The 27782-nt window shown below is 46.7% G+C and overlaps 1 protein-coding gene across 6 annotated transcripts in view; it reads right to left on the minus strand.

Annotated features, from left to right (window-relative positions):
* USP22 (ubiquitin specific peptidase 22) overlaps positions 1 to 27782 on the minus strand; it is a 502385-nt gene that overhangs the window by 79913 nt on the left and 394690 nt on the right. For all 6 annotated transcript variants that reach the window (XR_013602089.1, XM_078665231.1, XM_078665230.1 and 3 more), the window contains one exon: positions 1988 to 2146. Coding sequence is in view for 5 of the 6 variants with exons in the window: in XM_078665231.1 (XP_078521357.1) it covers positions 1988 to 2146 (159 nt within the window). In the remaining variant the exon portion in view is untranslated. The remainder of the gene's footprint in view (positions 1 to 1987; positions 2147 to 27782) is intronic.

Genomic DNA, 27782 nt, shown 5'->3' on the forward strand with positions numbered 1-27782 from the left:
CACGGACCCTCACCGTCGGTGTCTCCACTGTCTCGGCGTCGACCACGACGATAAGACCTGTTCCGACTGCTGGGCCCTGACTTCGAAAGCTAGGCGGGAGCGGTCCCGCAAGCGACTTGAACTCCGGCAGTCGGCCCCGCGCCAAGAGAGGTCCCGGTCCGAACGGAGGTCGAGGGACCGGTCGCGGGAGCGGAGCCGCCATAGCTCCGGGAGTCGACATCACTCCTCTGGGTCGAAGTCGTCAGGTAAGCACAAGAAGTCGAAGAGACGTCATCGCTCTTCCGACTCCCCGTGACGCGGCCGGGGGTTCAAGTGACACCGCCCACGCGGCTCCGTCGGAGTCGCAGGAGCCGCGTCCGGCCCCATACCCTCCGGTCCCTGGGCCGCGCGGGGCGCAGGAGGAGATCGAGCGGTTCATCATGGCCATGAGGTCCCTCACTCTCCCGGCGGGCTCTGCGGTGCCTTCGGGCCCAGCGGACCCATCTGGGGGCCCTAGCGGGTCGGGGGCTTCGGCCCAGACGGCCTCGGGTGCTTCGGCTCCGACGCCGCCTTCGGGCCCGGCGCCGCAGGCCCCCACTGGATCCGGATCGTCGCCGGTCCCTCAGGTGTCACCCCCGGCGCCGTCTTCGGGCATCGCCGTCCCCGATGCCTCCCTCGACCCGGTTCCGGCACACGTTTGCAAGACACTACTGCCTGGACAGTCAAGTCCGGAGGGATGGCTTCTTTGACCGTTCCGTCCTCCAGGACTTTCTGGTGTGATTATTGGTTCGCAGGCCCACCGCCGGGGTTGGTATTGCTGGGGTATCTATTCTAAGGTAAGGAATCTATCACTAACGTGTCACTTTCAGATGCACAAGTTACTACTTGTGTAACGATATATCTGTAAGAGACATTAGTTAGTGATAGATTCCTTACCGACCCACCCATCCTCCCCGTTCTGCGAACCGATATCTAGGGTTAAGGTAATCCCCTTTCAGGGCCCTAGTTTCAATGGCACCAGTGTTGGTTTTTGTCATGGCTCAGCGCTTCTGGCGCGGAAAAGCTGTGTCTACGAACTGACGTCCGCACGCAGAGGCGGCGTCTAAGTACTCCGACGACGTCATCACGGCGCCCACGACGCCGGACGCGGAGCCGCAGACGACGCCTACCGACGCGCAAGGGTACTGCTATGCAAAAATTTCCGGATCCAGTCTGACGCCTGGGGATATTCTAAGGTAAGGAATCTATCACTAAAGTGTCTCTTTCAGATGTTGTGTACCAAGATAAGACCAAACAATTCCCATTGCTGTGATAAAAGAAGGATTTCAAGGCAGGGTGTTCTATAAACAGAACAGTTTTATTGCAAATGTTATCCACAAACTGCAAATGTACGAATATATTCCTCAAATGATTTCAAGAAAATTCTACCCATATATCTGCAGAACCTAACCTGATGGCAGTTTGATAAAGTTTAAAACAGGATTTTCAATACCCTATTCATCTGCAATTAACCACAAATAGGAGGCCCTTTGGAATACAAACATCTCAATGGAATGACAAATCAAATGAATCCCGAGGTAGCATCCAGTCAACAAGCGATTTGGATGTTGTAGAGGTCAACTTTTTAAATAATGAAGTGTTCATCCATTCTTCTAGACATATCTTGGACAGCTGAACCACAAAGATATGCACCCTGGAAAGACATGGAATTAAAGTCTTTCCTCCACATTTTAGTTTGGATGGGCATCCTTCAATTCAATAATAAAAATAAAATTCAATTTGTAATGTCAATTGAAGCTGGAAGGGTATGCAGACAATGGGCATGCACACTGAAAATGTAAGACTGTTGGCAAATCCAATGACATTAAAATATGTTAATTTGTTTAATTGGGTAGTTTTATCTTGTACCTGTAAAACTACAGTAAATACATATGCATTTTGCTCATCCTTCATTTCAGCATATGGTAGGAAACAATATCCTTTAGACAAATAAAACAAGATGCTGTACCTTCTCAGGCAGTCTGTAAGTGTAGTAGTTCCTGTTACATGGCTTTCCCCGTTCACCACACTGCCATCGCTCCCCGGGCTCAGGGGCCAGAACGGGGTGGAGGAGCCAGGCAAATCCAAACTTATGTCCCAAAATGGGTCTATTGTTGTGGAAACACCACTGGAAAATAGAAAAATAAAAAGGTAGACTTTTATCAATTAATCAAAGTATGGTGCATTTGTAGAAATAAATTACAGTCCATATTAAAATGTATTACGTTTCCCCACGTTGGTCTTAAGGGGAGTTCTTTTTGATTTTATTAAAATGTTATTAATACAGAAATCCATCTGTAGACTTCAGATACTTTTATTTTTTTTGGTAGGTCCGCATGGGTTTCAGAAGCACCTCTGTGCTGGCTGTGCACTCAGCCAAGATAATTCCTGTGACACTGCATCACTAGTTCCTAAAATCTGCAACTTAGTGGAAGGAAAGATTACTTGTTAACAGTTCATCATCATGGTATTTTCTTGAACTCAAAGGCTGACTATCTCTCAACTTGTGTAGGATCCCTGAACACGTCTCCATACAAGTTTAAAAATTGAAAAACATGCAACTGGGAGGTAATAATTCCAGAAACAAAAACAAGTGGATTGGTGGAAAGTTTGCAATAGTTTCAGCTGCTGGTAATCAATCTACATTCCAACCCATCTTTTATTGTCCATTATTCCAGTCCAGAAAGGGAACAGCCAAACTCAAACTTTTTTTTTTAAACTTTGTTTATTGATTTTTTTCAAACTTGGAGTTACACATGTAGTCACATACATCTCTCATTACATAACATTCAATAAAATATTCAGTATGTGGCGACATTCGTTAAATACAAAATCGTTCATTTACACATCACAGGGTGGCTATCTAGTCATATCTGTACCCGCTTCTACATTGGCATAGCATCTTCACACATCCACAGTAGGTGAACAGTAATAATTTCCTTGTATAAATATACAATAGGTATATTTCTGCACGTAATTACTATTGACAGATAATAAAAGGTATCCAAAAACCTCTCCCCGCACAGCTCAGGTAGGCCCCATCCGAGCACTACTTCCAACTTCTCAAATACCTCCCCTTACGGACTTCATCCCCACATCGCCTCACCCTCCAGCTGTACCGATAGTGGACATTCAGAACTACCCAGTGTCAGTCGTTGTTCCCCGGTCCAGCTTCCCTCTGGGGGTTGGAGTCATCTCGCGCCAACAAATAGCACGTCAATGGGGCCCATATGTCACTTGGTCTAGATGTCACTGGTAGTAGCTCAGCATATGTCGCTAGTTGTTCCTGACAATAAATAAGATCATCCATCCATTCCTTGAATTTAGGCGCTCTCCCACTGCCCCATCGGCATGCCACTCTTCTTTTAGCCAAGAGTAGTGCCAGCGCAACAAATTTGCGGTGTGCCGCCTGCAGCGGCTCTACGTATTCCAAGAGCGCTAATACCGGGGAAAGCTCCACCGTGAAATGTATCATCTTTGAGAGGGCAGAAAAAATCTGTAGCCAGTATGCCTGCACTCTATCGCAGACCCATGCCAAATGCAGGAAGTCGGCCCAGGGGCATGTCATCTATCGCAAGTGTCTGAGTCGCGCAGCTGGTACCTATGCATGCGAGCAGGTGTATAATATAACCTATGCAGGAACTTATAATGAATTATTCTAAGTCTACTGCTTGCCGAGATTCGCTCAGTCTGCTGCGAACAGAATTCCCACTGCCTATTCGTCAGTGCCACACCTAGTTCCTGATCCCATTTTGTTTTTGCTATTGCAACAGGCAGTTCTCTCAGCGCATGCTCCGTCTTATAAATTGTAGACACTAGGTTTTTAGCCGTGGCTCCCTGAAGAATCCGCTGTAGTGGCGCCAAGGCTGGGGGTTCGTTAGGGAAGTCTGGTGTAATAGAGTTAAGTCCCTGTCGGAGGCGAATGTATAAAAAAGTGTCAAGAGGTGATTGTTGTATACCCGAAAATAAGTGTTCTAATGTACGAAATTTCCCCATATGATATAGGTCCCCCCAGGTCTTAATATGTGTGCGCTCTGCCATCTTGCGAAATACAATCTCCTGTAGAAGGGGCATGTCTGGGTGGTACACTAGTGGCAAAAGCGGCGAGTATAGCAGAGACGTATCCAACAGTCTGCCCATTTGGGACCAAGCGTACTCATCACTGTCGTTGGTGTCTTGTCTCTGCCAGGGGGTGGGATATATAATGCACCCTCAATGGGAATCGTAAGGGCTAGCCAGTGTTCTGCCGCTATTTGAGGCATATACCGAGGTTGGTGTACCCATAAAAAGGCGTAGTGTGCCTGTGCACTATAATAGTACAATTCAAAATTTGGAATCCCAAATCCCCCTTGTTCATAAGGCCTAGTGAGGGTTTCCCATTTGAGCCTCGGGTTTACCTCCCCACACCAAGCGGGTTAGTTCCAACATCAACTGTTTAAAGAAATAATTTCCGGGATAAAAAGGAATATTTATAAATAAATAAAGTAACTGCGGCAATATCACCATCTTAATTAAAGATGCCCTACCCACCATCAACAAGGGCAGGGTGTTCCAGCGCGTTAGTGTGTCTGTGAGACGGACCATAGTGGTCCCGTAGTTAAGGCGCTTAATTCGTCTCCATCTCTAGAAATACGAATCCCTAGATATTTAAACTCATCCTCACACCACGCTATAGGGTAGTCCATGGGAAATTTAGTTGTTGTAGCAGTAAGGTGAAAGAAGCCCGATTTGCTCCAATTGATTTGAACACCAGAACGTCTGCCAAAGGTTATGAACTCCCTAAGGACATGGTTCATATTTTGCTGGGGGTCACGGATATACAGCGTGATATCATCCGCATATAGAGATATTGAGATTTGCCGCATGTTGCACTTCAGTGCCTTATCCCTATGATGTTGCCGCAGCTTCGCTGCTAAGGGCTCCACCGCAATCGCAAAAAGTAAGGGTGACAGTGGACAACCCTGTCTCGTGCCTCTGGTGATGGAAAATTCCTAAGATAGTTTCCCGTTAATGACTATTCTGGCAGTCGGTGTATAGTAACTTAATCCATGATAGAAAAATGGGAGGGAACCCCATGCACATCATAACTCCAAAGACATAATCCCATTCTATGGAATCAAATGCTTTTGTAGCATCTAAAAAGATTGCCGCCATGGGTAAATCTTCAGAGACATTTATCAGGACCGTAAAAAAAGGTCCTCAAATTATGTTACAAAGCCCGATTGATCAGGTAGGATTAAGTTTTCCATAAGGAGGCTAAGGCGTGTAGCAACAAGTTTAGCTAGTATTTTAATGTCGCAATTTAGTAAGGATAGTGGTCTATAAGAATCACAATACCTTGGCGACTTTCCCGGTTTTAGAAGCGACGCGATGAGAGCCACTGATGGATGGGGTAGATGTCCTACCTCCAACACATCCTCATATACTTCCCGCAATATTGGGGCCATCAAATCTATGTAAGTTTTATCAAATTCAATCGGGATACCATCCATCCCCGTGGCCTTTCCGGATTGCATGTGCATTATAGTGTCACGCACTTCATCTAATTCAAACGGGGTGCTCAAAAATTGTCATTGTGCATCACTTAGCCATCCCAGGGACACATCCTCAAGATAATCATTTAAGTCGAGCTTGTCTGTCCTCGTGGTGGTGTATACTTTGGTGTAATGTGCAGTAAAGGCATTTAGTATGTTTGCTGTATCTCTATATACCAATCCATCTAATCCCTCTATTTCTAGCACTACAGTTCCACTACGTGTCATTCTAATCGTTGCAGCCAGAGTCTTACCCGGCCTCTCTCCTTCGCCATAACGTCGAGCAGTCCAGTATCGCCCTCGAAATTTGGATTCTCTACGGGCTTCTTCCGTATATTCTGTGAGTTTCGCTCTAATTTTTGATTGGATAGTGTTATCGGGACTGGTGGCAAGGGACGCCTCTAGTGACTTGAGCTCAGTTTCTAGTGAGGTCAGTGTGTTCAATATGGACTTTAGCACCCCAGATCCTTTCGCTATACAAAACCCCCTCAAAGTGACCTTAAATGCCTCCCATATGGTTTCGACATTCTTGTTGCGCTCAAAGAAATACTGTACTTCCTCTCTGAGCTCCTCTTGAAAGACAGTGTCAAGTAGCATAGTGGGTTGTAAACGCCATGAAGATCTCGGAGGACCGAAATCCTCCGCGCACAATGTAAGCTGCACCGGGGCATGGTCCGAATAGGTCCGATCCAAGTGCTGCACTCCGGTGACCGCAGAACACAGCCCCACTGAAAGAAAGATGTAATCTAACCGTGCCCAAGACGCTGCATGTGCAGTAAAGTGTGTGCCCTCTCGTACTGTAGAATGGAAGCGTCTCCAGGCATCAACCATATTGTACTCCATGAGTGCTTTGTGCAATTCAGCGCGCGCCTTAGTATAGTGGTGGGGGGCCGGGTGCGACCTATCTATTTCCGGGCTATATGCCACGTTGAAATCCCCGCCCCAAACTATGTGGCTGGACCCAATATCTACAATACGGGCCCAAAGCTCAGTAAAGAATGGAGGATCATCTATATTTGGGACGTAGCAACACACCAAGGTAATTGAATCAGGTCCCAGTCGTCCCCAGACTATGCAGTATCTCCCTTGTGCTTCACATCTTTCCCCCGCTAAGGTGAACGGCGTACTTCTTTTAATAAGAATCGATGTGCCACTCTCATACGTTGAATAAGAAGAATACCCTGTGCTCCGCCCACCTACTGGCAAAGGGGTTATTTAGTTGATGCTTAAGGTGCGTTTCTTGCAAGAGAGCCACGTGAATCTTATGCCTGTCCAGGTAGGAGAGTACCTGATGTTTCTTTCGCGGCTCACCCAGTCCCCTCACATTCCAAGTTATGTTCAGATCACCTACATTCGTGGATTGCTTGAGTCAAAGCGGTAAAAATCTCTGCAGTTCAGTCCACTTCGAAAATGCTCAATACCATCCTGAGACATATACCCGATGTCCAGTGACATATAACATGCAAATTTGCGCTTTTCAAACATAAGTCTGCACTGCCACTACATTCCCACTATGTGACATCAATGTGTACCTTTTTCCAACAGTCCACCCCCCAGCCCCCCACATACAACCACCCCACCCAACTTGCTTCCCTCCTCCCCTCCACCCACTGAAGCAACCCAAACTTGCCAGTATCCTGGACCCACCCCTCCTCCCCTCCCCTCAACAATAACCATTCTGTCCGCTTCCCTTCATCCCCTGTAGTGAGTCATTTTGGTGAAATACCCATTGGGGGACATATCTAGACAAGCATGCAGGACCTCCACTCCCCGCAAGCCCTTTCGAGATGTTGTAGCAGACCCGGGCTGGGGGGAGCGGCTCCTGGGTTAGAACAACTTACATGCAGAGAAGCTACTTGGAAACATCTCACCAATCATTAGAAAGGTCTTGACAGCAATGTACAATGGATCACCAGTGTCCAATCCGGTAGAGCGATACGCATCTCTGGGGTTCTGCTATTCCACAAGCTCTTCATCTTCGTCTCGGTCTTGCCTTTGCTGCTCCTCTCATCCGCCTCCTTCCCTATGCGCCCTTTTCACCGCTCTCAGGAAATCGTCAACTTGTTGTGGATTTGTGTAAAAAGTGCTGTTTCCCTTGGTGTGTCACTCTTAAGTCTTGCCGGATACAACAGTGCATAGTCAAATTGTGCAGCTCTCAATTTCCTCTTCACATCCAGAAATGTTCTCCTCTCCTCCTGCACCATAGGGGTGAAGTCCGGATATATGGAAAAGGTAGTGCCTTCATAGGACAGCGATTGCTTTTGTCTTGCCGCCCTTAAACAACATCCCTATCTCTGTAATTCAACAGCCTTTCAATAATCGGACGTGGCGGGGTTCCAGGTGCAGGCCTAGGCCCTAGTGATCTGTGCGCCCTTTCAACAATGAACTGTGTCGAAAAAGCATCCTGGCCAACTGCTGCCAACAGCAACTTCTGCGCGCTTCCAAGTCCTCATTCTTGGCAGGAATCGTGCGCAATTTTTTTTTTACATTTTTGTAAGCGGTGATGAGTGCTAGGCAGTAACGTCATCCGCTTCCGATATACGGCGTTCCGTTTCCGTAATACGTTCTGCGTGGCCATCTAATTTGTGCGCTATGGCGTCCATCCTAGACGACATTCGGTCCACCTTATCTACCACAGTTGCGAAACCCTGTCGGATTTCTTGTAGGATGTTGATTATATCTGATGGCTGCACACTGAGGCTCCCGTTTGTCTGTGCTGCCTGTTCATGGTCTTGATCCCCTTGCACTTGTTTTGCACCCTTTTTTACCTGCATCAAAGTTCAAATTGGGCTGTTTAGCGTCTGGGCGGCCCATTATGACCGTTTTAACGTTTATTCTGGCGTTAGGAGAGGGTTCTCCAAGGCAATCCAACGAGCGTCTGGTTCTGAAATGCGTGGCACCCCCTACTGTACTCTGCCTGTACCCGCGTCTTGTACGCTTCTCACGGGCACTTCCTGCGCATGGAATTGTTTAGTGTTGGGGGGCCGTCGAGGCTCGTTCCTCTCACCACTTTATGCACGATCTCGAACTCTTTTTCTTTGCATACTCCCACAGCTCACCACATACTCATGGCGCCAGTATCACCGTTTCCGTGCATTTATTTTCCCTCAACTAGCCAGTTGGCAACCTGCCCAGTCCTCGTGTTGCCTATACCGACCCCACTGAGGAAGGCAGGGGAAGGGGAGATCTCCAGTTCTTTTCACTCGACCCAAAATAATGCAGTTACACACCTTTCGACCTGTTCTTATGGGTATGGGGTCGCCGGCGTGTGCACTGTATACTAAGCATTCAAGTGTCTCTGGCCGCACTGTGTTAATCCCAAAGGCGTCGCCACTGGTCTCCCTAGGCTTGATGCCTATCTCTGCGCCTCCAAAGTAGCACACCCGTCAATGCGTAGGTCACAATCTCTAGCCGGTGCTTTGCCGGGGGGGGGGGGGCTTCCCGTGAGTAACTAGAGAATCTGCTACTCCCAGGCAGAGCAGTTAGGCCTCACGTCGGCGGGCAGTTATTTCACCTCTCAGACCCTAGTCTCGCCAGCGCCTTTCAACTTAGGCCGTTCGCAATGCGGCAATCATATGCTGCCCCCCCCCCCGCCATGCTCAGTCCATTGAGTGCGGCCTCCTCATTAATGGCTCCCGTGCACGACGATAATGTCTGCAAAACCTCTATGATTGCTGGCAGCCAATCGGGCTCGTTCACGGGAGGGGGGGGGGGGGAGGGGGGGTTGTCTCACCTTCCTTTTTAGGTTTCGCCTGCCGAAGGCTGCGCTCTGCGCAGCTTTTCGGCGCAGGCGAAATCTATTGTTTACAATATGGGCTTCAGGAACGTCCCCCGGCTCCCATTGGCTAGCTCCATAAATGGAGGCTAGCCATTGGGAGCCGGATCTGTCCGTCAAGGCCGGACCAGATTCGGGGGCGTTCCTGCGATTTTTTCGCTCTCCGCCTCTGCGATGTCGCCATCGCGGCGGTGGGCGGAGTTTAGTTTTTTTTTTCTAGTTTTTTTTGGTCATTCCATGCCGACCACGGCCGCTGGAGGAAGCCCAGGTGAGTGCTTGTTCATTATGCACCCCGAATGCATACACATGATGGACGCCCCCAGTTCTGCCCGAGAGCATTGCCCACGTACTGTGGAGTTCCCCAGTTCTGCCCATGGTTCTGATCGCCCCCCCCCACACTATGCAACCCCCGGACTTTCCCATCACAGACTCGTGCCCCTGTCTGGAGCTGCGGGCTGCGGGCGGCGGCAGGGGGTGGCTGCTTCCCGTCCGTCCTGCGCTGACCCCCGGCCACGCCCCCCCCTTTCTTGTTGTCTTTCCTTTTCTTCCTCCGTTCTCTTTCTGTTTCCTCTCTTCTTCACCCTCCTGCTTCAGGCGTCTTCTCCACTGATTACCTGCCTCCTATGTTTCTTTCTCTTCAGTACGTATCTCTCTCTCTTCTCCCCCCCCTCCCCTCGTCCCGACTCATTTCCTCTCAATGCTCTCTTTCCCCCGCCTCTTTCTCCTCCCCTTTCCCTCACCCGCTCCTGATTTTATCCCCGTGTGTCCCCTCGGTCCCTTCTCCTCCCGCTGCTCCCTCCTTCCTCTCTCTGTCTCCCATGGCACTGTTGCCCTCTTGTGCCCCCCGCACCCTCCTGTCTCCCCTCCCTCTCCATGTCGGTGTTTCCTCCTCCCCCTGGCCCTCCCTCGGCCTCTTCTCCTCTCTTGCTCCTGATTTTATCTCCGTGTGTCCCCTCGGTCCCTTCTCCTTTCTCCTCCCGCTGCTCCCTCCTTCCTCTCTGTCTCCCATGGCATTGTTGCCCTCTTGTGCCCCCCGCACCCTCCCGTCTCCCCTCCCTCTCCCCCTCCATGTCGGTGTTTCCTCCTCCCCCTGGCCCTCCCTCTGCCTCTTCTCCTCTCTCCTCCCTCTCCCTCCTCCCTCTCTCTCCCTCGCCGGGAGCTGCTGGCTGGGTCGGTGGCTGGGCTCGGCTGGAGGCAGTGCGGGCGGTGGGTCCCCGGGTGCATCCTCGCCGGATCCCTTCCTAGCTGGATCCCAGCCCGAGCCCCGGGTCTGGTGGCTCTGGATCCCCTGCAGCCGCTTCGGAAAACGTTCCCTCCCCTGCTGCTGAGCCGACGCTGCTGCTGAGGGCTGAGGCGACCCCCGCGCTCTGAACGCCTCATCTGGACTCCCAGCGCTGGTCTGCTGGCTGCGGCTCTGGTCTGCGCCCCTCTGAACTCTGCTCCTCTGAACTCTGCTCCTCTGAACTCTGCTCCTCTGAACTCTGCTCCTCTGAACTCTGCTCCTCTGAACTCTGCTCCTCTGAACTCTGCTCCTCTGAACTCTGCTCCTCACTCCTCTGTTGCTTCTGTGCTCTGACCTCGTCTCCTCTGTGCTCTCATCTCTTCTCCTCTGTGCTCTGATCTCTTCTCCTCTGTTGCCTCTGTGCTCTCATCTCTTCTCCTCTGTTGCCTCTGTGCTCTCATCTCTTCTCCTCTGTTGCCTCTGTGCTCTCATCTCTTCTGTTGCCTCTGTGCTCTCATCTCTTCTCCTCTGTTGCCTCTGTGCTCTGATCTCTTCTCCTCTGTTGCCTCTGTGCTCGTGTCTCTCCTCCTCTGTTGCCTCTGTGCTCTTGTCTCTTCCCCTCTGTTGCCTCTGTGCTCTCATCTCTTCTCCTCTGTTGCCTCTGCGCTCTCATCTCTTCTGTTGCCTCTGTGCTCTCATCTCTTCTCCTCTGTTGCCTCTGTGCTCTGATCTCTTCTCCTCTGTTGCCTCTGTGCTCTCGTCTCTTCTCCTCTGTTGCCTCTGTGCTCGTGTCTCTCCTCCTCTGTTGCCTCTGTGCTCTTGTCTCTTCTCCTCTGTTGCCTCTGTGCTCTCATCTCTTCTCCTCTGTTGCTTCTGTGCTCTGATCTCTTCTCCTCTGTTGCCTCTGCGCTCTCATCTCTTCTCCTCTGTTGCCTCTGTGCCCTGATCTGCGCTCCTCTGATCTCTTCTCTGTTGCCTTTTTTTTCTGTAGTTATTGTGAAAGAGACATGCAGCCTGGGTCAGGCTGAGTGGGAGCTTTGCCCGGCCCCTCTAAAAAAATAATGTATTTTCATGCCCAACACAAACTCGAAAGTGAAATAGAGCATAGTGGCAAAACATGATTTACACAGGATCACACAATGTGATCAGTTTATTAGGCTAGGAATGAATTCCATGTCTTCTAGTTTGAAACTTTGCGACTAAATGCACCCGTTGCAAATGCACAGAACCACAGCTACAAATTCTGAACCAGCACCTTTAACCATTTCCCGTCTATAGCATTTACATGCTCCAAAACAAACTGTAATTCTACAATGCCGGACTATAATTCACCCCACGAGGATTATTTGTTTACAAGTGTTTTTCCTAGAGTCCTCTTTGCTCTGAAGCATGTGAGCACTATAGAAATAACACTAGAGTAATCTTCAATCTTAAGTGCAGTAAACAAACAGTTATTCAACGAAGGATGTGCAATGTTTAGTGCTGTACATATGATAGTTTAAGTGAAGTCATTTTTGCCGGGTGTCTCGTCTGGTGAGTATTACCTCCTAGCTAAGACTTGTTTTTTGTATCTATCTTTAGCCAGTTTTCATCGTAGTGCAAAATGCTAACTGAAATAGTTGCAATACAAATCGCATTTGCGAGAGATTAAGCTATTGCCATTGTAAATGACAATGCCATTTATTTATCTGTTTTCAAAACCAACACATAAATAAAAAGTTTGTCATTCACAATGCCAATAGCTCAAACTTTTCCAAAGGCGAAACCGTTGCATTGTAAATGCTTGTTCCTCCTGCGGCGCAGCCTCGCTGCCAGAGTCCGGGCGCTATTTTCCGGCTCCCCCCTCCGACTTCCAGGTCATGTAGGCCCGGCGGCCTGGCTGCCTCGTGTGAAGCTGTGGAGTTTCTTGGAGTCTCCCGCCGTCACCCAGCACCTCTTCTCTTCGGAGGTCAATGCGGTCACAAATTCCGACGCCTCTTAATCGTCTGTAAAGCTACCGATCCGCTCAGTTCTTTCACCGGGTGATGGGGAATACCTCCCCAATCTTTCACCTTTTCTTTTACGTGCGTTTAAGCCCCTCTACCTAGGATAAATGCAGGATTAGAATCCCAAGAAGCAGGAGCCTCACCGAGGTGCGGCCATACTGCTTGCACTCTCTCTAGCGCCCCCCCAGCCAAACTCAAATAAGACTTTGTTATGCTCCAACAAGACGATCCATCCTAAACTGCTACGCCAGGTCCTATCTTGCAGGTTGCCCCAGACCAGTTTCTCTCTCACGAGGAATCAGTGAGATGCAGCCTGAATACCGTGGAGCCACGTGTGGCCATGCCCATTAGAACGGAGGTATCATGCAAAACACAGAACTGGTCTAGGGTTATTTGTGCTCAATTTAGACGGTACCTTCCTTAGCATGGCAAGGTGGATTGAACTGTTTTAACTGGGGGAGTGTAAAGTCGGGTTTAGATCGAACTGGTCCCTGTCTGGTGAAGCAAAGTGAGCAAAACCACCACAAATTGTACGGAATACAACCCTGATCGATGGCTGGTGGCCGAGCGAGATGTTTGCCAACAATCCAAACATCCAATTTCATATTTCCATTCCATCCTGGCAGTCAAATTAATCGTACTCAAGTATGTTTGACTGAAAACACTAATGTTACCATGAGTTTCAACCAAAAATTAAAGCAGTGATTAGCGTAGCTACACTTAAAATGTACAAGAGTTCAAAATCTATTCTGACACACAAGAACTCTGGAAGTTGCATAATTTCATAATGCCTATTAAGGTATCAGGTAGGTACGTTATTTGTGATGGTCAAGTAGAGAAAGGACCTATCTAATAATGGATTCAAACTATGATTATGAAAAACATGGCAGCAGATCAGGCTTAAGAATTTTGAAAGAATGCCCAGCACGGTGAACTAGGAACACAAATATTTTCCTTCTCCATCATGGAATTCCCTCCAATATTCACGAAAGGGATGAAAGAAAATCGCAACTCTCACACCACCTCAGAGCCAAAAGCACTTAAGAAATCTTTATGCAAACAAGCTACACAGGGAAGCTTGAGCAACGAGGGTGTACGTTTTGGAGTCAAATGTTGTGCACTCATGGTCAGCAAATGTATGGAAAGATTACTAGGCGGCTGCCAGCCAACACCTGGAATGGGAACTGTATCCCACAAAACAGTGGTGGCGACTGTTTTGCCGCTAGAGAAGTGTGCTATAAGTCTACTTATGGAAAAGGGCTATGGGCTTTTTGAAGCAGGTTATTGTGCAAGAGACTACATATACTTAGACGGTCTAGAAGTGGAAACACCTTAAATTATGGAAAGGGCAAGTCCCAAATTAATTCACATTTACCTTAATAAAACTTTCACTCATACCTCTTGGTGATTCTGCGGGACCAATTCAACTGCTTCGAAGAAACACAGTCGCACACATCATGGGTGATACCATAACATTTCTATTGAAACCAGGAAGAGACTATGGAGCATGTATGCTCTATGGGTCAATTTAACTCTTAAAAACTGGTGGCTCTATTTAATGTATATGAGCCTGGTAGCAGGAGAATAGCTACCACTGGTGCAGCAGGTAGAGTGGCAGAGGGCCCAATGAACCCTGATAAATACTATATTTACTGCTTCCACAGCAGTCAAAGTGACCATTTTCCCTGCTGGCACCCAGGCCCGTAGCATCCTTGCTACACTACTATGCAGTGATATTTTGACAAAATATTGTATGAAAAATATGATCAGACACAAATAGTGTAAAAAATATCATAGGGCAGATCACAGGTAATATAGTTTTCACAGTTTTTAAAAAAAATGTGGGTTTTAATTATTTAGTTTTGTTAGTTTGTGTTATAAGTTATTATTTTAATGTTAAGTATACTTAATTATGGTTTGTGTTTTTTTTATTTGGTAGCTTTTCAAAGTGTTATTTTCTGTCAATTTCATTTCCTGACAGGTTGTTAGGTTTGTAGGAGAATAGAGTGGTAAGTATTTTAAATATTTTTTAATTTAATATAATCTTTGCTATAAGTTTCTTTAATAACTATGCCATGGTTTTAGGTATTTAATAGATAATTTCAATATGGTAATACACGTGTTCACTTAATTGGTTAACTGGATGATGGTGTAATTATATAATTCAGTGCTTCCCAAACATTTAAGAACCAGGACCCATTTTTCAGAACAGACTTTTGGGACCCACCTAGCTTTAAGGGACATTAGGCAGGGCATTATTTTTAATGTAATGGCCAAAATGGTGTTAAATGCCAAAATAACTTTATAATTTTTTGCATTTCTCTCTAACAGACTTGGTTTGTAAATGTCACAACCTTGACCACTCCCTTTGTAAGTCTGTATCAGACTGTGGACAAAAAAATCTGCCCATACAAAGGATAGATAGATATACATACACACACAAACATACATACATACACACACATACATAAACACAGATATACAAATATACACAAACGCGCACAAACAGCACAAAAACTTCTCAAAGCCACTGGAGTGCTTTACATGAGCACCAGATTAAAATAAATATGGTCAGATACATTTTTTTTTAATCATGGGAGACGAAGTGATATGCCAAGAGCCAACGCTGGGACTCCTTGTTCCTCAGACCCAAAGTCAGCAGCTCTGCCCATTAGGCCACAAAACCCTATTCTCAGTTTGTGTGTGAAAGTCTTACACAAGTGGGATGATTATGTATGAGCTCATAATGGGCAGATTCTCTGTTGAAATGGTGCTGTGAGGTTTGAAGAAAAAGAAAAAAACATCAGCAAAAAATACTGGAAGGGTTTGTTTTAAACTCAACTTAGGGACATAATTCAGCACCTTTGCACTGGGGTTCTGGAAGAATTTTCAGGACGGGTGTGAGGACTTCAATGTCATATCAATGTAGTCTTAGGGATTGTGAACAATCCTAGCTTCACAAAAGTACCCAGCAGGTGAATGGTAAGGATTTAGTATGTCGTTGATGGTGCATTTTGTAGCTAACTGTCATGAATATATAACTAAAGAATTGTGTGCTAGCGCAATGTTATTTACAGACATGACAAACTTCACTGAAATGGCCACTAAATTTGTGTAGGCATACAACTGTATTAATAAACCTATAGCACACACGATACAGTGTGGAAATCTGTTTTCAGTGATTTATCATTTGCATATCACCAAGTGAAAGAGTCTTGATATGTTTTGAGCCCATTAAACTTTGTTTCCATCACACTTTAGAATTACAAAAAATGTGCTTCAGTTTTGCTTTCCTTACTGCGAATATATTCTGAAATAACGGTGCAGTTCATTTACCGGTATTTAAATTGTGTTGCATTACAAAGAATTCTATCTTACAGCCTTTCCTTTCACATCAGCCGGATTGTCACATAGCTGACTTTAAAATCCCCTCTCAATTCGCAGTCAGAAAGAAAAGTAAACACCATTTCCCAAGTAAAAAAAAAGCTATTTGCAGAAAACATAGTCTAACATTTGACCTCTCTCTGAAACACAGGAAATGTGACAAGATAAATACAAAATGTTCATGCATTTTTAGAACTCTTTCGTGACCCAACAGAAATCGCCTGGCAACCCAGAGTGGGTCACGACCCACAGTTTGTGAAGCGGATTCAATAAGCCATACATTGTACTGGCCATACTGACAAATCTTCCACTATGTCAGTTGGTGCTACAGTCACCATATACTAAATTCTGAAGGTCAAACAAAGGAGAACGAGAGAAACAAGTGTGGGAGACAAGAAAAGTAATCTCTAGAAAAACGATCACAGACTGGTCAACCAAATCCAGTACAGAAACTTTGTGGATAACCATCAAACAAACCAAGTGATCCGTCCTATCAATTGGCCGGCCACACCGTGGCCTGGCGGGTCCCTAGATCATACGCCACACAGTAGATCTACTGTGTGGCGTGGGGTCTAGATGATCTAGGGACCCGCCAGGCCACGGTGTTGGCGGCCAAATGATAGGACGGATCACTTGGTTTGTTTGATGGTTATCCACAAAGTTTCTGTACTGGATTTGGTTGACCAGTCTGTGATCGTTTTTCTATACACTATTTTTCTAGAGATTACTTTTCTTGTCTCCCACACTTGTTTCTCTCGTTCTCCTTTGTTTGACCTTCAGAATTTAGTATATGGTGACTGTAGCACCAACTGACATAGTGGAAGATTTATGGCCAGTACAATGTATGGCTCATAGACCTCCTGGCTTCTTGTTCGTGATTCATATGATGTTGCTGGGGAAATGAACCAGTAGTAGGTCTTTAATCTTTTCCCTTTGACCCTCCTCTCCCTGTATATGTTTGTAAGAGGATTCAAAAGCCTTCATTAATTGGGATATTAATCATATATAATTTTAATTTTATAGTTTTATTATAATTCTAAATAATGTGCATTGTCATTTATGCCAGGTACTTTTTAATTTCCTTTTGCGGATGTGGGAATTTTAGGGTAATAGGGTGTGAAGTATGTTAAATCTATTCCTAAAATATATTGAATTTGTACTCATTTTATACACAATTTATATGTTCATTTTGTTTTGACCAATTATGATCAATTGGAAGATTGTTCATAAAAATAAATGTAATTAAAAATATATATATTTTTTTTATATACATGGATTTTATTTTATATTAATTTAGGATAGAAAACAATAAATCTGAGCTTTCCTAAGTTTAACGTTTTACCTACTGCTGCTTACTTGGGAGTGGGATTAATAGTTCTCACCCCTCCAAAATCAAACACTCTCCCTACTGTTGCTTAAGCTGGAGTGGAAATAGTAAATCTAACCCCTCCAAAGTCAATCATATTCACTACTGCAGCTTAACCTGGAGTGAGAATAGTATCCGACCCACTCAAAGTCTGTTTTCTATCTGATTTTTTAAGTTGCTTTAATTTTATTTGTTTTATTTAAGTTAGCTTAATTTAAAAGGTTTTACTACTCATTTCTCATAGTTTTTAGAATTGTTTTAAAATGTTACTGTACACAGTGTTTATGATCACTTGTAATTAGTATTTATTTGTGTTCGCAATTTATTTTGGGCGATATTTCGTCAGACAACTGGCTGGTGATTAAGCTTACTGATGCATGCCTCTGCTGGAGGTTCCAGCCTGACATCTTGGAGTGGAGATGTAGCCTCTAATAATGCCCACTCTGCACCTGAATTAACTAGTACCAAAGGTCAGCATACCACAACTGGTGGGAGCAGTCACAAATAAGATTATCATTATTGTGCTGTACTTTGAGATCAACTACACAAAAATGTGATTGAACGGATAGTGCAGAGGAAGGAATATGACCCCATTAACAAAAAAATTATTTCACAAGGACTGTAATCATCCTGGAAGGTGGTTGGAGATATTTCTACCCACAGGGGCTTGAATTTTCCCCAACGCCAAATGGTTGCTGGCTACCTATAGCTCACAAATGTAGTTTTGCTGTAACAGCTGTCATCACTGCTGGAGCGGTTTTTCAGTAATGAATATGAACTCAAAGAACTCTGCAGTACACCTTGAACCAAACTATAGAAAAAAACGTTGTTTCTATGTCCGTAGAATGGAGAGTAAGCTATACAGTTACTTTAATCATCTCAAATCAAGTCAAATGGAAAAGTGTCTGAGAAAGCAACTTTTTGCTGCACCTTAGTAGACAGGAAATAAAGCAGGAGTCCGCCTCATAATAAGGAAGTCATCGTAATCTAATGCAAGAACAGACTGAATACTCCAACAAAGCCATCAGGCACATTGTATCATTCATATTGCATTTTTTCTTACCCTCAGTAAAACCAAATCAGCTTCCAGTTTACAGCGTAAGAAGCTACTCTTTAGTGTAGGCTGGAAGACTGCAATGTAGTGTCAATTAGAAGTCCACTTTGATGACACGCATGAAGCTCAAGATGCCATCCTTAATCAATGGAGTAGAACAGAGGGTGGCAAATATTTTCACATACTGTGTATACTGCCCAGTGTAACATGCAGTCAGAGGTAAGTGAGCCATGATTATGAAAATGGGCAAGGTGATTTAATTTTCTGAATTCTATACAGCGGTCAATAGTTCTCATCTTTGGGAAAATGTTCCGCAGTTTGAATCTCTTAAAAAGACAAATAAATATAAAGGAGCCCCCACAAATACAATAAAAAAAAAAAAAAAAAAAAAAAGGAGGAAGACATTTTGATTCAATTGACTCCTTTGATTCCTTCGACTGCAGTCTGGGCTTAAACTGCAACGTTGGATCTGTCCTTTGGGAATGCAGTTTTGCAATATAGAGGCTTTGAGACAAATTGTTCTGGCAACTTGTAACCATTAAGTGGGTTAACGTGGTCTAGCTGTAATGGTCTAGATATAGTGTATATTGATTATGAGCCACTTATTCATCCCAATGCAGATGCCTTCCCTACAACTGAACTATGATAACACGAAGGCTATTGATGCCTGAATCAAGTGTAAAGGGTATAAGGTAGGATACAAAGGGTTGCACAAGTTACTACTTGTGTAATGATACATCTGTAGGAGACATTAGTTAGCGATAAATTCCTTACCATAGAATATTCTCCAGGCGTCAGTCTGGATCCGGAAAGTTTTCTGCTTAGCAGTACCTCTGCGCGCAGGTAGGTGGCGCCGTGCGGCTCCACGCCCGTCACTGGCGTCGTAAGCGCCGGGATGACGTAACGGAGGCTACTTAGGCGCCACCCAGGCGTGCTGACATCAGTTCTGTACACAATATTCAACGTTGAAACGCAGAGCCATGCCAGAAACCCACCTTTGGTGCATAAACTAGGGCCCTAAAAGGGATGACCTTAACCCTAGTAATCAGTTCGCAGAACGGGGAGGATGGGTGGGGCGGTAAGGAATCTATCACTAACTAATGTCTCTTACAGATATATCATTACACAAGTAGTAACTTGTGCATTTGAAAGAGACACGCTAGTGATTGATTCCTTACCTTCGAATAGATGCCCCAGCAATACACAAAAAAGTAATGGAGCACAGAAAGGCCAAAGAAGCCGTCTCTCCGGACCGAAATGTCAAGGCAGTACTGGTTGGTAAACGTGTACAGTGAGGCCCACGAAGCTGCCTGACAAATGTCCTGCAAGGGAACGCCACGTCCCAAGGCAGTAGTGGCTGCAGTCGCCTTGGTCAAATGGGCACGCAGCCCCACGGGAGATTCCTTTTTGGCCAAGGAGTAACATGCTTTGATGCACAGAATGACCCACCGGGAGATGGTCCGTTTCTGCACAGCCCGACCTTTTTTGGCACCCACGTAGCCAACAAAAAGCTGATCATCCACCTGGAACTGCTGTGTACGCTGCAGACAGAATGCTAGTGCACGTTTTGGGTCCAGACGGTGGAGCCTCTCCTCTTCCCTTGAAGGATGCGGAGGCTGAAAGAAGGTGGGCAAAGTGATGGTCTGCCCGATGTGGAAGGGCATGACAACCTTTGGCAGAAAAGGACGGGTCCTTAAAACCACCTTGTCCGGAGTAACAGAAAGGAAAGGAGGTTTGGAAGAAAGGGCCTGGGGCTCACTCACTCTTCTGGCAGAGGTGATAGCAACCAGGAAAGCGGTCTTAAGAGTAAGAAGACGTAAGGAATATGCTACTTACCAGTATGCATCTGTTCTTGGCATAGAGGGCTGCAGAGTGGTACATTTATGAATAGATCGCCATCTGGTGTTGGGCTCGGATGATTGCACTTGTTTTTCTCTTGGAGAAGTCTTTGTCGTCACTAGATCGATGACGACTCCTTTGGGTGCTAGTGCGCATGGGCATCGGCTCCATCCTTAGATTGTTTTGCCATAGTAGGGTTAGATGGAGTAGTGTAATAGAATACAGAAAGAGATGCCCATGTAAGTGTATCTAAATAAGATAATGTTGGGACAGACACAGGTTTCCGGGGAGGCAGGGAGGGCATGTATCACTCTGCAGCCCTCTATGCCAAGAACAGATGCATACTGGTAAGTAGCATATTCCGTTCGAGGCATATGGGCTGCAGATGGTACATTTATGAATAGATTATACAGCAGTTACCGCCCTAGCGGTGGTCACCCGTGTCTGTCGCAACCGTTTGAAATAAGGTTTTTAATACAGCTTGGCCCACTCTGGCTTGTTGTGTAGCCTGCACATCAACACAGTAGTGTTTTGTGAAGGTATGTGGTGTAGACCAAGTTGCTGCTCTGCATATGTCATCTAGGGGAATGTTTCCTAAGAATGCCATAGATGCTCCTAGCTTACGTGTAGAATGAGCTCTAGGAGGAACAGCTAATGTTCTCTTTGCTTTTATGTAACATATTTGTATACATCTTACAATCCATCTGGCGATGCCTGCTTTTGAAATCGGATTGCCCTTATGTGTTGGGGAAAACGCTACAAATAGTTGTTTAGTTTTCCTGAAATTTTGTGTCCTTTCTATGTAGTACAATATTGCCCTCTTGACATCTAATGTGTGTAGGGCCCTTTCTGCTACCGTCTGTGGTTTTGGGAAAAAGACTGGTAGTTCCACTGGTTGATTGATGTGAAATGCTGAAATTACTTTGGGTTTGTTCTAAGAACCACTTTATTCTGGTGTAACTGTAGGAATGGTTCTTGTATTGTCAATGCCTGTAATTCGCTTACTCTCCTGAGGGAGGTAATGGCTATAAGGAAGGCCACCTTCCATGTAAGGAATTGTATTTCACACCTATGCATAGGTTCGAAAGGTGGTCCCATTAGTCTGGTGAGTACTACGTTGAGGTTCCAGACCGGGGAAGGTGGTAATCTTGGTGGAATGACTCTTTTAAGGCCTTCCATGAAGGCTTTGATTGCTGGCATTCTAAACAGGGATAGGTGTTGCCTGTTTTGTAGGTACGCTGCTATAGCTGCTAGATGTACTCTGATAGATGTGTACGCAAGATTACATTGCTGTAAGTGTAGTAAATAGCAAATAATCTCTTTTGTTGATACGTCCAGAGGGTTGATGTTATTACTGGTACAGTATACAGCAAACCTTTTCCACTTAGCTGCGTAGCATGCTCTGGTGGTGGGGCGTCTTGCCTGTTTAATGATCTCCATACAATTTAGGGGTAGATCTAAGTATCCAAATTCTAGGATTTCAGGAGCCAGATCGCTAGGTTCAGTTGTTTGGGATCTGGGTGCATTATTTCTCCATGGTTCTGTGTAAGGTGCATGGGTAAAATTGTGAGCTTTTGGTGTGGCACTTGTGAGAGTTGCAGGAGCGTGGTGAACCACGGCGGTCGTGCCCACGTGGGTGCTACTAGTATCATGGTCATTGAGTGTTGTTGCAGCTTTCGGACCACTAATGGGATTAGTGGGAGAGGGGGAAAAGCGTATGCAAATTTGTTGGACCAATTTATCCATAACGCATTGCCCTGCGACAGGTGGTGTGGGTACCTAGATGCGAAGCTTTGGCATTTTGCGTTCTGATGAGTGGCAAAGAGATCTCTGGTTGTCCCCATCTTTGGAAGAATGGTTGCAGTATTTGGTGGTGCAGTTCCCATTCGTGTATTTGTTCTGACTGTCTGCTTAGGATGTCTGCTATCTGATTTTGAACTCCTGGTAGGTGTTCGGCTAATAGATAGATGTTTTGAGGAATGGCCCATCTCCAGATTTCCTGCGCTAGTCTGGATAGTTAGAGAGAGTGCGTCCCCCCGTTTTTGAATATAATACGTTGCTGTCATGTTGTCTGTTCTGATCAGGACTGCTTTGTTGATAACATGCATTTGAAAGGCTTTCAATGCTAGAAACACTGCTAGTAGTTCTAGATGATTGATGTGCAGTCTTTTTTCCTGCACACTCCATCATCCGCTGTTATTATCACCTGTGGAATTGGTTCTAGGAACGACCGCCCCTTGGCAATGTTTGTTGTGTTCCACCACTTCAGAGAGCGGTGTGTGCGGTCGTCTACCAACACCAGATCTGTAATCTGTCCTTGAGCCCGATTCCACTGTGTCGCTAAGCATTCTTGTAGCGGACGCATCTGTAGTTTGGCATATGGTATTAGCAGTATGCAGGATGACATTATCCCCAATAGCTGCATGAACACTCTCGCTGTTAGTGAGTGTTGTGGTTGGAATCTTTGAATGACTGTAAGCATTGTTTAGATCCTGACTGGATTGGGGTATACTTTGGCTTTTTCTGTGTCTATAGTAGCCCCTAGATATTGTTGAACCTTGCTTGGTTGCAGGTGTGACTTTGTGTAGTTCACCGTAAACCCTAGCTGGTGCAGCAGCTGAATTGTCTTTTGTGTGTTTTGAAGACATTCTTGTTGTGACTTGGCCTTTATTAGCCACTCGTCCAAGTAAGGGTGGACATGTACTTGTTGTCTTCTTAGATGAGCTGCAACCACTGCTAGGCATTTTGTGAACACCCTTGGTGCCGTTGTGACACTAAACGGAAGGACTTTGAACTGATAATGTTGTCCTTCCACCACAAACCTGAGGTATTTCCTGTGGGCTTTGTGAATAGGGATATGAAAGTAAGCGTCTTTTAGATCCAGTGTAGAAAGAAAGTCCCCTTTCTTCAGTAAAGGAAGCACTTGTTGGAGCGTGACCATGTGGAAATGTTCCGAATTTATGTATGCATTGAGAGGTCTGAGGTCTAGTATTGGCCTTAGAGACCCGTCTTTTTTGGGGATCAGGAAGTATAGGGAGTATACTCCTGTTCCTTGTTGGTGTTGTGGAACCTTCTCTATGGCATGCTTTTCTAGCAGGGATAGTACTTCTTGTTTTAACAGTGTTAGGTGATCTTGTCTCATTGGATGCTGTTTGGGGTGGATGTTTGGTGGGGTAGCTGTGAGTTCCAGGCAATAACCATGTTGGATAATTTGTCTCACCCACCTGTCTGATGTGATGTTTCCCCAGACAGGTAGGAACTGTGATAGGCGTCCCCCGACCGGTGTTATATGGTCTGGGGGGAGCTGTATGAAGTCACTGCTTTGGGGTTGGAGAGTTGCGGTTGTTGTTGTTTCCGCGACCTCTACCCTTGTTGTTGTTACCTCTGTAACTGCCTCTAGAATTACCTCTGGGTGATGTTGGTGTAAAAGAGGTTGGTTGCTGGCTTGTACCTGTATTTTTGGATCCTCCTCTATAGGTGGACCTACGAAAGGAACCTCTTTGGGTTGGCTGTTGCAATGCTCCCATTGATTTAGCCGTTTCCGTATCTTTTTTCATCTTTTCCAAGGCCTCATCTGTCCCTGAGCCGAAAAGTGTTTTCTCATCAAATGGTTGGTTCAATAATGATGTTTGTACCTCTTGTTTGAACCCTGAAACTCTGAGCCATGCATGTCTTCTTAGCATGATGCTTGTGTTTATGGATCTAGCTGCAGTGTCTGCTGCGTCTAGGGCGCACTTAATGGAAGTATTAGTTATTATCTTTCCCTCTTGTATTAGTTGATCTGCCTTCTTTTGATGTTCTTTAGGGAGATGCGTGATGAGTTTTTCTAATTCATCATAATGAGCTCTGTCATACCTTGCAAGTAGCGCTTGCGTATTAGCTATGCGCCAGCTGTTTGCCGCTTGTGATGCTACTCTCTTGCCGGAGGCATCTATTAGCTTAGACTCTTTGTCCGGAGGTGGAGCTTCTCCTGTAGTTAAAGAGTTTGCTCTCTTACGAGCGTTTGTGACCACTAGTGAGTCCAGAGGAATTTGTCCCTTGATAAAAATTGGGTCTTTTGGAGCTGCCTTATATTTTTTATCAATTCTTGGGTTTAATGCCCTAGCCCTCACCGGGTCTTTGAATATTTCTGATGTGTGATTGAGGAGACCCTTAAGCATTGGTAGTGTTCCTGATGTTCTTTGTGCAGCAGGTAGTGTTTCTAACAGGAAATCCTCTATTTGAGGTTCTGCATGTAGCTCTACCTTGTGGTATTTTGCTGCCCTATTGATTAGTTGTGCAAAACCTGTATTATCATCAGGTGGTGAAGGTTTTGAGGGATACAGTTCAGGGTCGTTATCATTATCTGACCCTACATTATAATCGTCCCATGGGTCTGCATCCCCTGGGATTGTGTCTTCATCATCCCTAGGATGTTCTCCCTCTCCTGTGTCACTTTCTACGTCTGTTATAGGTGTAGATGAGCGTGGTGTGAAAGGAGTAGTTGGCCTATTGTGAGGAAGAGGAGAAGAGGGTGTGTCTCTAGGTTGTGGAGAAAGGGGAGGAGTTGTATTCGTCCCCATTGTTCTCTTCTTAGGAGGAGGAGTTTTGTCGTCCAACTGTTCATTCTTCCTCTTTTTAGGTAGTTCTGTCACTACCTTGCCAGTTTGTGGATCAATAAACAGAGTCTTTTGTTTAGGATCGGTTTGATGCTCCTGTGTCGGTACCGAAGTTTTTGGTTCCGAAAGGTGCTTTTTCTTCTTACTGTCCATTTGTGTTTTCGGCACCGAAAGTTTATTCGGATCCGATGTTTTCGGTGTCGAGGATGTCTTCGGTGTCGAGGTTGTCTTCGACGTCGAAGCATGTTTCGGTTTCGACATGGACTGTTTCGACTTCGAGCTTTCCTTTGTATGGAGCTTCGGTGTCGATGTGGGCCGTTTTTCGGATCCACCATGGTGGGAGACCGAGTGTTTCGGTTTCGTTGCCGGGCCCGAAGGCGGGGCGTCTGAAACTTTTTTTGGTTGTCTGACCGGGCTCGAAGGCGGGGTCGACACCGTGCGGGGTCTGTTCTTTGGTAAAAGGACGTCGTCACTCACGGTTTGCTGAACGTCGATCTCCTCGACTTCGGACTCGTCCGCTTCTGACCCTGCCTCGTCCTCCTCTTCTTCCTCCTCTTCGGGGTGCTGGTCCTCGAACAGTTCCGGGATTGCCTGTGACTGCATTCTCGATACCTCGTGTCTTCGGGCTCGACGGTTTCTAATCGTCGACTTGGAGGAGAATGCCGCGCAGGCTTCACAGTCCCTGGATTCGTGTTCAGGGGACAAGCAGAGGTTGCACACCTCGTGTAGGTCCTTGTGTGGAAACTTAGCACCACACGTTGGACATTTTTTGAATGGAGTCCTTTCCATGGACTCCGGGCTGGACTACGTCGAGATGGGCCTCTTGGTCTCGTCGACGTAGCAGTTGGAAATCTTGTTGTTGACGTCGAAATGGAAGTGTAGCCGCGTTCGATAACAATACCGTCGAATTGGAAGTGGAATACGCGCCGAATATAACTCTTTGTCGAAGTCGATCCGGAGCGCTTCGATCCTCATCCGAACCCGATGGCGGAAAAAAACAATCTAAGGATGGAGCCGATGCCCATGCGCACTAGCACCCAAAGGAGGAGTCATCGATCTCGTGACGACAAAGACTTCTCCAAGAGAAAAACAAGTGCAATCATCCGAGCCCAACACCAGATGGCGATCTATTCATAAATGTACCATCTGCAGCCCATATGGCTCGAACAGGACAGTTATGAAAAGGCTCAAAGGGAGCACCCATCAGAAAAGTCCCATTGAGGCATTATGAAGGGCACAGGAGGAAACGTGTGTAATGCCTTTGAGAAAGCGGTTAACAACCAGAGACTTAAAAAGAGAATGCTGATCAGGGAGCCTCAGGAAGGCAGAAATGGCAGAAAGATGGCCTTTGATAGTGCCCAGAGCAGAGCCCTGCTGGGCTAAAGAAAGGAGAAACAGAAGAACCTCAGAAAGAGGAGCTGAAAGGGGGTCCGGATTGGGGGATCGATGCTCATACTGAGTAGCTCGGGATACCATTCTCTTTGAGCTCAGTCCGGAGCCACAAGAATAACTTGGGCCCGGTTGCGCCTGATCTTCTTCAGCACTATGGGCAAAAGTGGTATAGGCGGAAGAGCGTACAACAGACTGCAACTCCAGTTGCGACAAAAAGCGTCTCCGAGCGAGTGCCGCCTGGGAAACTCCAACGCGCAAAACTGATGACATTGCGCGTTCACTTCGGTGGCGAATAGATCTAACCAAGGCTCTCCCCACTGCAGAAAGAGACCTTGCGCCACGTCCGAGTTCAGACTCCATTCGTGATCCACCATGCACTGGCGGCTGAGTTCGTCCGCCCTGGTGTTGAACCACCAAGGTAATGCCTTGATGTTTCAGCCATGTCCAGCGGCGCAGAGCTTCCTGACATAGGGTCCACGACCCCACCCCGCCCTGTTTATTGCAATACCAAATGGCGGTGGTGTTGTCCGAACACCTGCACCACACTTGCCCGGACAGAGGGAAGGAATGCCTTCAGTGCAAGCTGGATCGCCCGCAGCTCCAGAAGGTTGATATGGAGCCGGGAATTCGCCGGGGACCAGAGGCCTCTGATCTCCTCCTCTCCCATGTGGCCTCCCCATCCCAGGAGGGACGCATCCGTCACTACGGTGTGCTCCGGTTGGGGAAGGGAGAGGGATCTGCCACTGACCCAATCGCGATTCGTGAGCCACCACTGCAACGGTCGTGCAGCGGCCCTCTGGATGTGATCTGACAGGTTGCCCTGAGGCTGTGCCCACTGGAACTTCAGGTCCCACTGCAGAGCCCGCATATGCCATATGGCACGCGTCACATCAGGCCCAGAAGTTGAAGGGTCATCCTGACTGAAACCCGGGTTAGAGGCCGAAAGAGTGGAACCATAGTCTGAATATACCAGACTTGCTGCTCGGGAGGATAAACCCGAAACACTTTAGAATCCAGAACAGCTCCAATGAAGGGGAGCTTCTGAGAGGGATGCAGGTGCGACTTGGCACATGGATGGAGAACCCCAGCAAATGCAGGTGGTCAGCCATAATCTGGAGGTGGGTGACGACTGCCTGGGGCGAGCCCGCCTTCAACAGCCAGTCGTCGAAGTAGGGGAAGACTGACACCCCTGAGCTGCGACCACCGCCATCACCTTCGTGAACACCCAAGGGGCACTGGTAAGGCCGAAGGGGAGCACGGCAGACTCAAAATGCTACCGGCCTACCGTGAACTGCAGGTAGCGCCAGTGGGCCGGCAGGACGGGGATGTGGAAATGGGCGTCTTGCAAGTCCAACGCCACCATCCAGTCTCCAGGGCAGCCAGGACCTGAGCCAGAGTCAGCATCTTGAACTTCTCCTTCCGGAGGAAGTGATTTACGTCCCGGAGGACCAAGATGGGACGTAGGGCCCCCTTGTCCTTCTTGGGGACCAGGAAATAGTGGGAATAACAACCACTCCCTACTTCCTGATCGTGAACGCGCTCAATGGCCCCCTTGGCCAAGAGGGTCGCGAATGCCTGACGGAGAAGAGCCAAATGATTCCCCGACATGCGGTGG

This window comes from Lissotriton helveticus, chromosome 10, assembly GCF_964261635.1.
Source record: "Lissotriton helveticus chromosome 10, aLisHel1.1, whole genome shotgun sequence".
Lineage (NCBI taxonomy): Eukaryota > Metazoa > Chordata > Amphibia > Caudata > Salamandridae > Lissotriton > Lissotriton helveticus.